This window comes from Vigna unguiculata, chromosome 5 (genome assembly GCF_037176805.1).
Source record: "Vigna unguiculata cultivar grain cowpea cultivar isolate G323 ecotype 2 chromosome 5, ASM3717680v1, whole genome shotgun sequence".
NCBI classification, from domain to species: Eukaryota; Viridiplantae; Streptophyta; class Magnoliopsida; order Fabales; family Fabaceae; genus Vigna; species Vigna unguiculata.
Genome location: NC_140796.1, coordinates 49,356,957 through 49,368,194, shown reverse-complemented (window position 1 = coordinate 49,368,194; position 11,238 = coordinate 49,356,957). Strand labels below are relative to the sequence as shown.

At 30.9% G+C, this 11,238-nt stretch overlaps 1 protein-coding gene across 2 annotated transcripts; it reads right to left on the bottom strand.

Annotated features, from left to right (window-relative positions):
- Positions 1 to 1,617: 1,617 nt before the first annotated feature.
- LOC114183972 (putative axial regulator YABBY 2) lies at positions 1,618 to 10,416 on the bottom strand. 2 transcript variants are annotated; one of them, XM_028071192.2, is made up of 6 exons: positions 9,942 to 10,416; positions 7,918 to 8,037; positions 7,640 to 7,778; positions 6,716 to 6,764; positions 5,544 to 5,619; positions 1,618 to 2,060 (listed from the first exon to the last, which is right to left on the bottom strand). In XM_028071192.2, the coding sequence occupies exons 1-6, from the start codon at positions 10,011 to 10,013 to the stop codon at positions 1,956 to 1,958; spliced, it is 561 nt and encodes a 186-aa protein (XP_027926993.1). In that variant the 5' UTR covers positions 10,014 to 10,416; the 3' UTR covers positions 1,618 to 1,955. The 2 variants fall into 2 exon arrangements, with proteins under 2 accessions (XP_027926993.1, XP_027926992.1); XM_028071191.2 differs by lacking the exon at positions 9,942 to 10,416 and adding an exon at positions 8,736 to 8,759.
- Positions 10,417 to 11,238: the final 822 nt, after the last annotated feature.

The following is an 11,238-nucleotide window of genomic DNA, read 5'->3' as shown; positions in this document are numbered from 1 at the left end:
TTAATTCTGTGTGAACACTAATTAAAACATAATGAACCATAAAAAATTAATGAAAAGTAAAAAATATGATATCTCATACGATACAACTCAAAATATGATATCTTCATTGTGTGAAAATAAATTATTAAATAATTCTTTTGAAAATAATTAATTTTGTTTGTATTCAAGTGTACAGGTAGTAGGATCTCTATATAGTTACTAAATATAAGAAGGGCTAAACCATTTTTAACGCACTTTCTCTTGCTAGATAAAAATTACTATAAAAGTTATAAAATTCTGAGAAAAAAACGTTAATTAAGATATAAGGCGCTCCGAAAATTTTAACAATCGAAAAAGTATATCCAGAGAAATGTTTTAAAGAATTCTTTTATCGAGAAGGATAGTAAATTTTTGTACGAAAATATATAAAAAAAATGTTCTTTATATATGTTGCTAAACAACATAAATATCACCAAATATACTTCTGTTGTTTAAACAAATTTATATGATAAACATTTATATATAACTAAAATGAATTTTTAAAAATCTTGGTATTTTTGTTTTATTAGAATAGGTTGGATAGAGACCATATATAAATAGATTAGACCTAGCCCTGAAACAAACGCTGCAACTTGTTCTCACCTTTCTAAAAACAATAAACATATGTTTAAATAACTATAAATTCTTAAAAATTATTATAGGGAAAGTATTATAAGCCTTCTTTTATAAGAAAACAATATTGAGAGAAAAGAAAGCTTGAGTAGAAGTACAAAGTATATGAGTGGCCAAAGCCAAAGGAGAAGAATCATGAAAATCATGCCCCACAAAACACAACTGGAAAAATAAAACAAAACCTAAATATTTATACCAAAGTATAAAAATAAATAAAGTTTATTAACTATTCCTTATATTAGGGTGAAAATCAAGAAGTTTCGACAAGATGCTATTCTGGGATCAAATCATGGTCTCTTATGAAGTTTTCACTTCAGTCAATAGTTGTTGGCATGAAACTTGGCTGATGCTACGAATTTAGGGTTTAATGAAGGGAAACTGGGGTTTCTGGTTAATCACTCTCTTCTGCATATAGTTCCTTTTCAAAGAAAGATTAAATAAGAAAAAAGAAAAAAACTGTTCTGAGAAGGTGGCAGAGTAAGTCATGCATGCAACCCCTGCACTGTATGGTGTTTCTTTCAGAAGGCTGCACTGCATTAACTGAACAAGACGGTCCAGGAAGAACAACAAAAGCATCAATCAAAGACAGGAACAGAAAAAAAAATCCATCTTTTTTTTTTATTCATTTTAGAAAGAATCGCAATGTTCAGATAACCCCAGAGCGCAAAACTCCAAGATTGTATCAAGAACACTCTAAAAAAGAAGAGAAAAGAAAGAAAGAAAGAAAACCGTGATGAAATAACACGATGGATAAAAGAGTGTTCCTGTGGATGAAACACCATAATCTCCGAAAGAAAGAAAGGGTCAAATTGCAACATCTCAAAGATGAAAAGCACTGTTGAAGTGGTCCTCTTGGACGATGAGAGAGTGACACACTCATCGATCGCTTATCATCAAAAGAATAAAATGTTGCAATCGTCCTTTGATATGCAGAGACGCAATCACCCAAAAGAGAAAGATAATAGATTATTGTTACAAAACAAAAGGACGAGGCGTTATTATAGGAGAATGAAACTCTTACAATAATGTTTGTTTTCTTGAGTGCCTAAGTTCAACACAGTAATTAATGCAATCACAAGAATAGCAATCATATCATAACAGCTAGAAAAAGCGCAACACAATCCTTATAGTGTATCATATTAAACATTTAAACATGGGTAAGAGGCTGAGGTCAATTTTCTGTAGAGTCTCCGTTCCAGTTGTGTGATTGGGAAATTTCATCAACCTCATTTTTCACTGATTTAGGTCAAACACAGAAGAAAAAAAAAAACAGATGATAATAATAATCTTCCATTTATATATAATCAGTAAAATCCGTTAGACTTTTGAGTAGCATCTCCCTGGTCCAACTTTCCTTGCTTATTGCCATCCAGCTTTAACCCAAAGTGAATGTGAGGGAAATGTGCCCACTGCATATACATATTCATATATAAGACAACACAATCAGAAACAGAAAATAAATTAAGGTATAGTGTTTCAAACCATATATAGTATGTAATAAGACCTAGAAAGAGTACATATAGAGTTGATATAGTTGGAAGTTCCACGTCGACTAGACATAAGGCTAATTCATAATATATATGTGAGGTACAAATCTCACCTTACAAGTCAGTTTTGTGGGGTTGAGTTAGGCTTAAAGCTCACTTCTAACATATATAATATAAACCTAAGCTTTTACAAATCACACACATTCATTGAACAGTTGAAACCAAACCAAACCAAACATATGTTATATTAATCTGTCATGAGAGTTCAATTCAAGTCTCATTTTCATGTGGCTTTGTGTTAGTGGCCTACAAATTAATATTGTGCAGAGCTTGTGTTGTGAGTTATTTATTTGGAGGAAAGCATATATAAAATGGATTCATGGTGCAGACTACGGCCTCTAACATGAATGCATATATATCAGATTGGAAGTGTTAATTACACTCATACCAGAAAACAAAGGAAAGAACACATGCATATATATATATATATATATATATATATATATATATATATACAAAATGAAATCTAAAAATGAAATCACATGGTGCTGATTTTAATTACATGTTCTGGTTTAAGCAAGTGGTTTGATAAATTCTGCTATATTTCACTTATCAAACATTCAAATGTGATCTCATACAGTAGTTAAGTTAATAGCTGCAAAAGAGAAATTGTATCTTTTCCCACAAAATAGTGTGTTTGTGCCCTACAAAAGCCGTGCAAAATGATGATTTTATCCAGAAGAAGTCAATTACAGTGTATGAATGTGTGTGCATACTCTACAAAAACACTGCAAAATAATGATTTATCCAGAAGTCAATTAGAGGGTGCATCATTGTAAGGTATCCCCTATGAAAACTAGGAACATTGATTGATTATTTTTATTGCATCTCTTCTTCCCTATTAATTTCTTTGTTGTTTTGTAAAATAAAAAAGAAATATGGATTTCACATTTTTCATTTTTGTCTTGTTTCATTTTTCCTCTATTAAACACATTCAATTTTCTATATCTCAACTATTTTCTCTCATGTCACCCTAGTAATTTCTTCATATTTTTTTTTACATACTAAACTGAGTGGAAGAAGGAAAATAAGGGTTTGACTATTTGAGAGTGTAAAATTTTCTTGCACCATTAAGTAGTTGAAAAACAACCTCGGTATGAATAATAATTAAGAACAAAAAGCATAATCTTTTCATAAAGAAAAAATTATATAATAGAATAATGACAATGGAAAAAAGTACTATCAATTAATTTTAATCAAAATTTAAAGATATTGATAATGTGTACATTTTTGTGTCATAAGATGTGCAATGAGTGTCATGACATGAGAGGAACAGAAAGAGAGACAAAAAAAAGAAGATTAAAACAAATATATAATAGATTATATCATGTGAAAAAAAAAATAGAAGGATAGAATATATGCAAATAGGATAAGAGAAAAGAATATGAAAAATAACAAGTTTGAATTGGACCACTTTGTTAAGAATATTTTTATCAACAAATATATTAATTAGATACTATAAAGCACATATACAAGTTTTATATGGCCAAATGAAAATGAAAAAGAAAAAATAAGCTGCATAATCAATGTATATCAATAAGAAAAAGATAGTTGGATGTTACTCATCTTAGCTTTATTAATAAAGTTAAAGTTTGAACTGAACTATTGACTGTAATGTTACTAATTAGTAAGAAAGTTTAAAAACCAAAGTGGTTCACATACCAAAAATCAATGACACCACAAAGTGGTTCATAGTTCTTGTATGTCTAAATCTGTGTCCTTTTCGTTGTAAAACTTATTTTTACACATAATGAAAATCAAAACTTCAACAAAGTCATGTTCAAGATAATGCATAAAAAATAATATCATCATATGCTTCTTTCTGATATACTTGGCCAAGCCATTTTATTTATATTTTTTTTGGGAAAGATCATTTTTCCATAACCAATGCATAGATACTGTGTTTGTCCTACATGACTTTTTCTTTTTTTTTTTTTTTGCAGCAACAATATTTTCTCAACATCTAAATGGTAATTGCCTACTTCTCACAGGTATCAACCTCATCTCATATACTTGCACCATTATATTTCTCAGTTTTCAAATGGTGTTAAAGAAACGCTACCAGTTTAAGAAGAATAAAAGGTTTTTTGACAATCTTTTTATGTTATATACTATATAATCTACACCTACATTGTAGACTTGAATTAGGAAAGTTCAGGATACAAGACTTGTCAGTGAAACAGAAGGAAAAGGCAGAGAGAGTGAAGAATCAAGAGTCTTCAAAAGGGACAGAAAAAGAAAAAAAAAAAAAAAACATCATTGTACATTGGTTCTCATGCTTCAGTTATTCTCACTTACCATTTTATCATCCTTCAAAACACTGAACTTATATTAAAATAAGTAAGTTTTGTGAACTGAACACATACAAATGATGTAAAGAGATTGTATTAACAACTTATATCTTGGTAGATAAGGTTAGAAATAAGTCAATGATGATAGTCAAACTTACCTCATTTAATAATATTAGAACTAATACTTTTAATTTCAATTTCAGTTTATAATCTAAGTTTTCGTACCATTTGATTCCCTCTCATGTTAGGTTTTTTACATTTTAGTAATTTTTTTTGGAATAAAACGATAGTGAAATAAATAAACGAAAACATGACTAAAAATTCTTTTTTTTTTCTTGTTAAATCAAAGAGTAATAAGGTAAATATTTCATATTGTAGGAGTTTAAAATAACAAAGCTTTATAATCTTACTGTTATAAAGACTAAACTGGGACTTTATTCAAGATAATAATTAATCACAGTCATGAACCAATAAATCAAATTATACTTTAACTTCAACTTAACTTGTAACAAAAACTAACTTAAACTCATTTACTTCAACTGACTAGTCAAGTCTAAGAATTAATATTTAGTTCATTCAAACTATATGCTGATATTATGTTATTAAACGACTGGTGCAGGAGATTCTGCATAATTCTAGCCATAGAATTTCATTTATCATCTTTCATGTAGCAAATAACAGTTTCTTTATTTGTGATTTCGTCTTTCACACAACAAACTATTTTCTGAGTTCTACATGCATGTTCGTATTTATCAGTGTATTTAGTGGAAGGACATGATCATATGCCATTACTACACCAAAGTTTGATATAAAGCAATAGCCACAAAGAGAAAGAAGGCATTGGCTTTATTGGTAATGTTTCTACAATAATTGAGAGGACATTGGGTTTCAATCTTCACCATGTTAACGTAAACGACAAACTCATTTTTTATTGTGCAATCATCACATGTGAGGGGGAAACAACAGATACAAAACTTGCGTGCATTCAAATATCATATACCAGAATGCATATGCAAAAATGGAAAAGGAGAATAGTGATAAAGCTTAAACTCACGTTTTTTGCAGCTGTGCTAAAAGCTTCTCTGTGACTGATATCTGGATTACTAGCCTTGATTCTTTGTATTTCCTCTCTGCAATAAGAGTTATTTATATATCTACATATATATATATTGCACTTGTATTCAAAGAAACAACCACAATGTTAATGAAAAGCATCACTAGTAATTGTCTATAATGCACACATATATGTAAATATTGTGATTGTTCATCACTTATATTTTATATATTTTGAAAAAAAAAGTTAAAGCTGATTATATATATCTTTTAAGTAATTTAACAAATATTCAAGTTATAATTTACTAAAAAAATATTTTTTTTTAAGAAAATAATAGGATATATCTTGTATGAATACGCTTTCAACTTTTTTTTTAAATATCTTAACAAATTTAAAAGTACAACCTGTTACATTTCTCTTTCCCTACATGCATATAGTATTTATCTTTTTCAATTTTTTTGACTTGTAAAAACAATAGCATGCACTGATTGTTAGACAATAACATTTTTTTAAAGTGAACTTACTCCCTTCATTTTCTTTATTATTCCACTTTAAAGAAGTTTTCGTACTTTTGTTTTAAAAAATTGAAAAAAAAATATTACTTTTAAACATGCTCTTAATTTTACCTAATTCCCAATATTTTACATGTTTATCCTAAAGGAAAAAGAAAATAGTGAATATTAAGAAGTTAAAAAAAATAATTTAATATATACTATGTTTTTTTAATTTGTAGGGTATCTTTAAAGATAAATGAAAAGGAAAAGGATAGAAATATATGTCAGATATATTGCATAGTAACAGTGTTTTAAAACCAGCTATATCATTCATGTTGTTTCATGTTATAATTATGGTCCCAAACTTTTTCTTTTAATGTAAAATCATTCTCTAAAATTTTTGTAGTCATAAGAATTTACATGTGTACATATAACTCTTCATAATACTATATATAATTTATTTAGAAATGTATATTTAGGTGAGTTCGTCCAATTGTCCATCACTCAACCAAACATATTATTTGAATAGTCGTTCACATCAATCCTTCGATTCAACTATTTTTCTTTAATTTTAAACATTAACCAATTTCTATATACAAATATAAGTGTAGATATAGATGATACAAAGTAGATGGAAAATGTAAGGAATAGTTTATTGTAAATTGACAGATAACTTACTTAATGAACCGGTTATAAGCAGAAGGAACACGCTGTCTCTTCTCTGGAGCTGTATATTGATCATGAATTTATTTAGTTTATCATACTCAAAAAAATTGCATAGACTGTAATTAAGTACGTGTTCATGACAAATTAGCAATTAAATAATTAGTTAACACTAAATGAGATATTCTAAGAACCAAAATCTGGTTGATGAAGAACTTTCAACAAGAGCTGGCCCCATAGTTGGACAAACTGGCGCAGTGGCAAATTCAATTCTCAAAAAAGTTACTTACTGAAGTACCACTGTCAATATCAATTAATATCATTTAATTATGAGTAATAAAATCAATAATCTGACATGAAGAGGGGTGTGTGTATGTACGTGTGTGTGTTTGTATTAGTTCACATACTGTGCTATTAACTGGTTGATTAATTAAGTGATTATGATAAACATGACTAGAAAGAAGTATTTAACAGTAAAATGTGGAAAGAATTTGCATATTTGTACGTGTAGTGTTGAGATGTATATGTAGCTAGGGCACAACATGATTGCAATCAATTAAGGATGGGTCAATTTGTTGCGAAAGGTCACCATCTGGTTGGGGACACTTAAATAGAGATGAAGAAAATATAGGCCAAATTGGGTATCTTTGTACCACAAAAAACTTGAAACTCAGAAAGATGGACGCCCACTCTCATGAAAAAACTGAGTTTAACAATGTGGCCTCAATGATGGCACATATTGTTCTGCTTGGTTTCATTAATTAACATGTGCCAGTTGTGGCATAACGTTGTTTGAATCATTGTGTTCTCATACCTTCTCAGAGTATAACGGAAAATTTCAGGCTGGCCTATACTTATAGGACCCGTGTTCTTCATTCAAATTATAACTGGTAGTTATGTATGCCAAAAACAAAACAAGAATTAACGAGTGTGACTCACGACGAATGGGAGGAATCCTAGGTTGCTCATGTTCTACGGACTCAAATGATTTGCATTTTGAAGATGATCCCAGTTCCTTGCTGCATGCTTCTTGAACACTTAGGTGCTGTCTCTGTAACTTAGCAACGGTAGAAAGATGCTAAGAGAAAAACACACACACACACACACACAAAAGTATGAAGTTCAGAAGTTACTCAGCAAAAAGAGTGCAAAATGAAGAAGATGGAAATAATAATGAAAGATGCAGGAGGGTTTGAAATATAAATATATATATATACCTGAGTTTCTTGAGAAGGAAAAGGTTGAAGTGATGCTCCCATGTTAACTGATAGCAGATTTGCACAGTGTCCGCATCTAACCGTAACAATGGTGAGCAAACTGCTGCATGGAACACTAACCTGCCAAAACCCATTTTGGAACAAATATCATCACTTTCAACTTCACTGGGCATTGATTAGAAACTAAGTAGTGACGAATGTGTAATCTTTGTGTGTGTCTGTTAGGAACACAAGGTAAATGAAAAAGGGTGTATGAGATGAATTGGAATTGTCAATGCTTTAAATTGTTTCGTACATAATTGTTTGGACCATCGCCATAACCGAATTAATATCAGAGCTTCACAGTTGTCGATGTTAAAGTATTTATATATATATATTAGAGAATTGAAGCTATCACATTCAATGGAAAGGTGGTTCGAAGCAGCAGCATTGCAATAAGAAAACAAATTGGTTGGTGAGGTTGTGGGAGAGAGAGAGAGAAGTAATGTTTTGTTTGTGTTTGATTATGAGAGAGAGGAAGATAGTGCAGCTAGCATATTGAATACTACATGTTAGCAGGAAGCTGAGGAACTGACATGGCAAATTTAAAAGTTAGCACTCTCACAATGTCTCCATTCACTTTTTGGCTGACACTGCAAGGTAAGATGAAAAAAGATAGACATTGTAGCTCATAGTGATCGAGGAGGAAAGAGAGAAAGAGAGAAAGAGAAAGATGAAAATGACATGACTGGAACGGAAACCATGAAAATGAAATTAAAACACAAACACCGTTAACCACTACTGCTACCAAACAGATATGATTAAAGAAAAGTGATCACCATCATGAAGCAGATTAAATTTACTGCTCCTTGTGCAGTGTCAAGATCGGAGGAGAGAAAGAAAGAAAGATAATGCTTTCTCAAAAGGAGTAACTCAACAGAGATATTATGATGAAAGGAAAGAAAGGTAAAGGAAAATAAAGAGTGAGTGAGAGAGAGAGAGAGAGCATGGCATTTTCTGGTGCGTAAATGGATTTGTCTGGACGTCATAATCGCCACAAGTTCTTGTAGAAAGAAAGAGAGGACACTGTCTCAGTACTTAAAAGGTAGCAACAAGTCTGAAATTGTGAAAAAACCTTGATCATCAAAAAATGACGCTTCACTGGCAAATCATGATGAACAGAATACACCACCTTCAACCTCATCACTCCTCAGTGAAAAGGAATCAATCGAAGTAGACTGAGGAAAGAGAAATCACCTCACAGATTTGTATAAATTTCGTTGTATGAGCTGTTTGTTAGTACTTCACAAAGAAAACAAGAACTGATAAATTAAGACAACGGTTGACTTTTTACACAACATAACATATATAGCATGTGAGATCATATATACGATGCTATATATATAAATATATATATATATATATATATATATATATATATATATATATATCCTCATCAAAAAATTAAATGAAAAGAACAAAAAGAGGGGAAAGGGCTCCATATATTACAAGAACCCTAATACCTGGGAGTAGCCCTACCTTTTGTCACAGCCCTCAAATTTCTCATGGGTTTTGTTTGTAAAACATCTCACAAATCGCCTTTTACCTTTCAAAATCAGTACATGCTTCCTTACAATTATGGAGAGTTTCTGGGTTTGGAGTTTAATAATAATTGTCTTCTGCTATTACTCACGAGAGTGCTGACCTCTAACAAAATTAACACCACCGCTGAGGTTTTTAGCATAATAAATAGAGGTTATAAAGAAAAACCCAGTCACAGTTTCCCATAAAATATAAGATGGGAATCAATTAATTCTTGATCTAAAGTACATTCCAGTAGAGAAATTCACTTCAATGATGAATTTTCAACTCCTCCTTGAATTCTTTTGGTTTCTTGATCTCGATTCAAGAGATAAGCAAAAACCCGTATTGAGAAAATTATTAGCTGGTGAAACACATGGTATAATAATAATAACAACAAACAAGCTTAGAAGAATTCAGGGAAAAAAGAGAGAGAGAAAGAGAGAGAGAATTGAGAACTGTACCGCTAGAGTGGTGTTGCAGAAGTTGCAGTGAACATAACAAACACGTTCGGTTGCCATCATGTCCATTGACATTTTTGTTTTAAAAAAAAAAATTGTGAGTGTCCTTGGTGTTTGCTTAGTAGATTTATAGGCAGATGAAAGAGGAGAATTCCTTGACTGAAACAAAGCGAAGAAGCTAGATCAAGGATTTACAGAAGACCCAGAAGAATATAAGACAGAGAATCATAAAGGTTAAATAAAGAAAAGAAACTTTGTTATTATTGTTTTTTTTAATGCGGATGTAGAGAGAGAGAGAGATAAAGAGAGAGAAAAATGTGAATGGTTAGGATGGGACTATTCTGGTCGGGGAAAACCAGTGAAGTGGAGTGGGATTAGTGACAGTTTAGAATAATGAAGAAAAGATGGATTATGGGAAGTGTGAAAAATATTTGTTGGTGTGTGTTTTTATGTGCGCGTTTGTGAAAGACAGAGAAGCAGAGAGTGGGGAAAGAAGGTGTGTGGGGTGTGGATGTGTTATGATTGAGAAAATGAGTGGGTGGGAGTGACCCATTCTCTCTAACCTCTCTGCCTTTCTGTAGCGGACGAGGGGGGCGAGATATTAATGCTTCCACGATATTATCATATTATCATATTATGATATTATCATCACACACAGTTAGTTACTACTACTACTACTCATATGAGTAAGAGAAAGCTTACAGGGATCAGAGACATGTTTAGAATTTGTCATTCAAATCTATGGATCTGAAAGATAGATAAGATAGTTAGTTAGTTAGATGCATACATTTTCTGATTTCTGATTTCTGATTTCTGACCCTGGGGACGGGTTTCAAGTCTAAATCACATAATTCTGTGTTAATTACACAGTAAGTCAACAAAGCTTAGTAACAATAATAATGACGTCGAAGGACCCTGGAGTAGCAAGGATTGTAAATTGGCTTTTTCTCCATTTTTGTGTCTCCGGTTTTCTATTGCGCTGTACTATTTTGCAAAGTGAATGGACATTTTTTCATTTTTTCATCACAAACTGAATAGACATTTTACTGTACATCTTCATGTTTTTTCCTGTGAACGTCTTACACGTGGGATTTTCATTTTTCCTCACTTCATTCTTCAGGTTTGCGTTCATTTTTATCTCATGATATTTTAAAAATTCAATTTTGACACATGAAATCTTTTAAATGATTTTTTAAAATAGTAAATGATTTTATAACAATTAAATTTTGACAATTTTTTTCTATAATTTGAGTTAATATTCTTTATGTGATTTTTTATTTTTTTATTTATTTATATTTCA

What these genes read in the sequence shown, in the direction of transcription:
- LOC114183972 (XM_028071192.2), bottom strand. Translation starts at nt 10,013, where the DNA reads ATGTCAATGGACATGATGGCAACCGAACGTGTTTGTTATGTTCACTGC. An exon ending in TTCCTTCTCAAGAAACTCAG is followed by an intron (nt 7,779 to 7,917) that starts GTATATATATAT and finishes TTTTTCTCTTAG; the next exon opens with CATCTTTCTACCGTTGCTAA. An exon ending in GCTTATAACCGGTTCATTAA is followed by an intron (nt 5,620 to 6,715) that starts GTAAGTTATCTG and finishes CTCTTATTGCAG; the next exon opens with AGAGGAAATACAAAGAATCA.